Genomic DNA, 6,000 nt, shown 5'->3' with positions numbered 1-6,000 from the left:
CGGCGCGCGGCGCGCTGTGCTTGGTGGCTGGGGAACACGCAGGAGAGAGGCATTGGGTACCAAGCCGGGGGCTGCTGCTTCCTTTCAGCGGGACATTTCGGGTTCTGGTGTGCCTTTTTGAGGATGTGTTTCCCCTCGGCTCCCAGCGGGTTTTTTTTCCCCTTCCCTCTGTTCTGGCACCTTGTGACCCCTGGGACTCTATGGCTCCGGTGCCTCGGCTGCAGTGCTGGCCGCCCTCGTGTGTGAAAGGGGGGTTTGCCTTGTCCCCGTGTTTCGCTCAGAGCCCGGAGATGAGCGCCAGATTTTGTACTCACACGCTTCTTTGTAAATAAATATTCAGTAGTGCAACTGAAAGCAGTGGCACAGAACCAGAGGTTTACCACCAGCAGCCTGGATGAAAGCCCATCAGTCTTTTTGGCACAGGAGCCTTTTTTCCTAACTTTGGAATCCTAATGTGAGAGTTCAAGAGACTGTGCTGCATCCCATCAGTGCGTTCAGCACCCCTGGTGTGTTTGCATTACTGGATGGCTGCTGCACACAGTGAGTGTATGGCTCTGAAAGTTGTTCTGACTAAAAGTGATGTCTCGTTTGGGCTGTAAGTATGATACCACTGATGGAAATCATCTCTCTGCCCAGATTGATTTGATGTGTTGCTGGTAGTAGTGTGTTGCAGTGATCAGTCAGCTGTGATCCGGTTTCACCTGTTTCCCATACCTATCTGTGTATTAATATATTTACTTTTATTAGGGGAATTTTGCATGCAGTTTCTATCCGTATTTACCCTGATAAGAGCACAGCCACGCCAGTACAACGGTGCCTGTCTGCATAGGTGCATTTGTTAAAACAAACACTGAGTAGAGCAGCTCATGTCATTGTGCAGCTCCAGGTCAGCAGAACCTCAAAGCATCTGCTTAATATTAAGCATGTAAACAGTCACATGAAATCTAGCAGAGTGAATTCCCAAAGTCGAGAATACACTGGGAGATATTCCAGCAGCAGGAGCTGGGGGTAGTGCACTCCTTCCCCCACCGAGGCTCCAGCAGCTGGAGAGGTGTCAGAAACGTGTGCTGGGAGCAACCAGCAGCCCCTAAATGCCCTAAGTTCTGCCTGTTCCCTGAAGGAGCAGTTGCAAGAAAAAGAAAAGAAATAGCTCTGAGACCTTAAAATCATGGTGACATTTGCAACTCGATGTCGTGCATGAAATGTGACCACACAGAGCAGCCTCTTCTCTCTCATTTGTATTTAGATTATAGGAATTAGTGACACAGAAGAGCTTCCGTTCTTTATTCCGTTGCTCTGTTTCTCTGACTCAACACCAGGAGGACAAAGCCCTGTCCCCGGTTGTCAGCCTGGTACTTTCTTGCTACAAAGGAATTAATTTGGTTGGATTTTGTATAATTTTGATTGGTTTTTGTATCCAGAGTGGCACCATCCAGGTGGAACTGCTGCTCAGGCTGTAAAGCAGCGCAGCACGCTGCAGTGGCATGGTGGGAAGACAGCTCTGGCTGTAGTCTCCCAGCCATGTGGGATGGACTCCTGCAAGGAGTTGTTCAGCGTGTGGAGGCGGAGGAGTAGCCAACACAGTGCTCTCTCCACATTCCTCTCCTCCTCGCCAAACCAGAGCCTGAGTCAGCGAAGCCACAGTCAGGAGAGCGAGCACAGCTCCGTGGTTGTGGCTAGGGCTGGGCAGCACAATGTATGTTTTTAAGCCCTGCCTCTGCCCATGGCTTCCTGTCCCCGACAAGCCATTTAACCTCCTTTCACTGCACTTACTTATCCCGTAAAGGAGGAAAATGATACATTTTAGGGGCTATCAACAGGATTAATTCCATAGTGCATGTAGCATGCATGGAGGAAGTCGTGGAAAAAACACCCGTGATCCATATCTCTCAGGTCTTCAAACACAGCTGTGAAAAACAAGTCCACAGCTCTGACCAACAGTCTACAGACATTCTAATAGAGTCTGCTGTTTTGATGAGAAACATGAACAGATTCCAAAAAGGAAAAAAATTAGAAATCACTGTTTCTACAGTGAAAAGATGAGTGATTTGCAGAATATGTTTCTAGGAATTCAGGAGTAACTGTTTGAACTGAATAGGATGACACCAGAATTAAGGCTGCAGCCCGTGTCTGAGTGCCTTAATTTCCTTAGAGCTTTATGTGGCAGTGTACTGTGGTGGTCTGTGTCCTTAGACCAATATAAAGTATCCAGAGCTGGATCCACTCTCCAGTCTCAACTTCAAGAACACCTCCCAGCACAGCCTTCATTCCCTGTCCAGTGACAGAAATTAGGCAGCCCAGCACCATCAATTGCATCCATGGAGACTTCTCACAAGAACAATACTGGTAATAGGACAAGGTCTCTAGCACCATTCACAAGGAAAGAACTCAGCACAGGGTAACACTGAAATACAAGATCCCACTTGTCTCAGATCTTGTTTGCATTGGCCATGGCTGCTTTCTCAGAAATTTCACTCTGATTAGTAGCTCCATAATTTGACTTTAACACATTTTGAAGCACTGAAAAAGCCCTGATGCAGTGGCTGTCAGCCCTCTCCCAGACTGAACATTGCCAGTAATTCTCATTCTGCTGCAGAGTTCTGGTTTTCTTTCATTCTTGGCTCTATCACAACTTTCTTCAATTGTTCACCCCTCCATGTTCACCTCCAACTTTGGACAAGGCAGTGGCCCACAGGCACCAGAAGAGAGGTGGCCAGTGCAGGTACAGGTGCAGGAGGCAACCTTAGCAGGCTTGAGGGCTTGTGAGTGCTGGTGAAAGAGCTGACTCTCCCTTGCATGGCACAGTAGAGCTCCTGGGCTGTCCTGCAGTGCCACCTCCACACCTGCATGGCTCAGAATCCCTGCTGGCTGTGGACTCTGGCACCCCTCTGTAGCACACCCCAGGCTGTCTCTTGCACTGGTCCCTCTTCGCCATCCATGTCCCTAAAAGTGTCACATTTCTGAGCGAGCCTCTGTAGCCATGTCACATCATTTCATAATCCTACTCTACCACAAGACCCATTTAACAGACTGGAGAGGAGGCCCTCATTTATTTGGGGCTCTGTAGGTCAGTGGTGTGGTTTGTTCCAGCCAGAGCTCCATCCCTGCAGTGGGACGAGTTGCAGAGATTCAGGCTGAGAGCCTGAATGTGCACTCTGCTGGTGTCAGGGGCTCTGCTGGTGGGGTTGCTTTTGAGGGATGGGGAGGAATAATCAAGCAGGTTTGTACAGCTGTGAAAGCAAGGGGAAACCTAACCTGTGTTTTTTTGCTAATGTTTGAGAACAACTGGGAGTCCCAGAGAGGAAATATTTAGCTCTTATTTTTCCTGTTTTTAAATTCAGTCAGCTAATCACTGGGTCCCATTCTTCTCTCCAGGGCACTAGGCAGCCCCCTCTGAGCCTCACAACTCCCTGCCCCCATGCCGTGTGGCAAATCCTGCTACAACTGTTTATGAGTGGGGAAATCATGATCCATGAAGAGTTCCTCTCACACTCCCTAAAACAACCTTTGATCCTGTGGATCTTTAGTTGTTACCTGGATCCTGATATTTGGGAAGCAGTGGAGGGTGTGAGGACTTGGGCTCAGATGTCTCTGCATGTGGTGAGACACAGAGGATTCATGCAGGCTTTGGCCTTGGTGGCTCCCCTGGGATATGCAGCAAGTGACCATCAACCAAACCCAGGGGCACAGCCTGAGCTGGGCAAACTGGATGATCTTTACTCTTAGTCCTTTGAAGATTGCAGTTTTGAGGAGATATTTGAACTAAATGCTCTCCTGGCTTGATTAGATCTTTACTGCTGGTTTCTAAGCATTTTTTCCCATTAACACAAGGGTGTACACAGTAAAGACAGCAGCTTTTAATATGAGATCTGTGGCAGGTTCTGCCACAGCAAGCAATCTGGTGAAACCTTTGTGTAACCCCGGTTCATTCTTTTCTCCTCTCCAGGGCATCTGTGACCAGGAGGACTTTTGGGCATAGTGGCATTGCTGTGCACACGTGGTACGCCTGTCCAGCATTAATAAAGTCCATCTGGGCTATGGCCATTAGTCAACATCAGTTCTACCTGGACAGGAAGCAAAGCAAGGTAAGCATGGCAAGTGCCAGTTGTGGTGGGTGAGTCCTTCTCACTCCCCACAGTCCCAGCCACATCAAGTCCAGATGGTGGCTTCTTTCCTGCCCTCCCTTTCTGCTCAAGATCCAGAAAAAAGGCATATTGACTGAAAATATTTTCTAGTCCTGACCAGATTGAGAAAATTTGTATTCGAGTTCATGCCTATGGGAGTAAGGATTGAGGAAAAGGTTGTATTGAACTGTGGCCAAATTGAAGGAGCCAAAGTTAGCAAGCAGATGGGGTCAACATCCCTGTCTGGATGGTTTCCACATCTTTCACGTCTGTCATAAAGTTAGGGCAGCTTCCAATAACTGAGTTCAAAGTAGCTTCACAACCTACAACTGTCTCTGGATTCTTCTTGCTGTGCCTTGATTTTTACTATTGTGTTTTCCTAGAAAGGAGGGGTAGGGATATTATTTTACCAGGGGGGGCAGGAGGCTTGACAGCCCGGCTGTACAAGGAGCTGTCACAAACTGGTGCTGCACAAAGGGCCACACAGTACACAAAAGAAACCACCTTGAAACCAGAGGAGTATGTGTTCTTCCTCTTAATTCTTTTCATCAGTAATTTTAGGCATACCCAGAGCAGCAGGAGATTGCTTTGATCACTTTGAGATTACTTTGATACAGAGAAAAGACTTCTCAGGCAGACTTCCTTCTCCATATGAGCACACTGGTATAAAGCTTCACAGAGAAGATGGAGCCTGTACTGAGTGGGTACCTGCATTGGTCCTCATCTCTGGTGAAATGGCAGAATGTGCAGGTGGTGATCCTCCAAACGCCTGAAACAATCTTAACATCTTGCTATTGTTGAAATCTGTGTGTGCATTTTCAGGCTGGGGGTGTGTCCTTCCTTGCTCAGGCCCTGGCCCTATCAGGTCCCTTCACGAGCCAGTTCAGCCCACTAAACTGGCAGAAAAATAATTCCTTTTTCTGCTTTTCTTCAGTGCATTATTTTTTTCTGCCAGTTAAATGAATTGAGTTGGCTTTCTGGAACTATGTGGAGAGCTATGAGTGTGCTGTTAGTCTCACTTGCTCTAAGCCTTTCTGACATTGCTTTCCCCATCATAAGCTCTGTGACTTTATTTTAGAGGGGGTAGGGCTTTTGGATGCCTTGGGCATGGTTGCACTCACTTTGGCCATGTCTCATCTAATGCAAAAATCCAGGTTTCACCATAGTTGTTGTAAGCTGTATTGAATTTAGGGAGGTAGCCCTGCCTAAGTGCCAGCTGTAATATGGACAAAATTGAATACTCACTGATACCAAGACAAGCTATCCTGTCCCCCATGTCTGCTCAGGACCATCAGGGCAGTACATAGTCCTCTCTGTCATCTCAGGGATAAATTTCAAGCAAATAGAAATTTATTTTTCTTTACTTTTAGCCAGATGGATGTGCTGATCTAGCTGCAAGGTATTTAGGTCACAAGCAACCAACAAACAAAAGGAGATTCCCTCCTCCTCCCATTTCTTTGGTAAGAAACTGGGTCTCTGAAACACCCAGGACTTCCCTTCAGTGACTCCTTTTGTTGTTGGCAGATTGTGTTTCAATTTTATCTCCCCTCTCTCACACTCCTACAGGCAGCACCACCCACCAGCTCTCATTTGTCAACCTGTCACGTCTGTGACCATGTCAGCATGCTTTGTCACAATAATCCCAGTGGTCATGCTGAGGCTTTGAAGTTAAGGCATACAAATATTTTTGTCCCCTTCTCTTAAGGGAACCGATATTTTCATCTGTTGTGCTCATCTCTGACACAACACTGTCAATATTGATAGATCCATCAATTTTAATTGATCTGTTCATCCTGCTGGTCCCTTCAAGGACACAGTGCTCATAGGAGCTTCACTTTGGGAAACTAGTAATCATACCCCAGAGTGGGGTGATGTG

At 47.3% G+C, this 6,000-nt stretch overlaps 1 protein-coding gene across 1 annotated transcript in view; it reads left to right on the top strand.

The window, feature by feature from the left end:
• FRMD4A (FERM domain containing 4A) overlaps nucleotides 1–6,000 on the top strand; it is a 201,447-nt gene that overhangs the window by 160,554 nt on the left and 34,893 nt on the right. Inside the window, 1 exon segment of the mRNA XM_031061326.1 lies at nucleotides 3,939–4,085. Within this exon segment, the coding sequence (XP_030917186.1) occupies nucleotides 3,939–4,085 (147 nt within the window).

This window comes from Geospiza fortis, unplaced genomic scaffold, assembly GCF_000277835.1.
Source record: "Geospiza fortis unplaced genomic scaffold, GeoFor_1.0 scaffold428, whole genome shotgun sequence".
In the NCBI taxonomy this organism is placed as follows: Eukaryota; Metazoa; Chordata; class Aves; order Passeriformes; family Thraupidae; genus Geospiza; species Geospiza fortis.
Note: the sequence above shows the minus strand (reverse complement) of the source record. Positions and strands in the feature narration are given on the sequence as shown.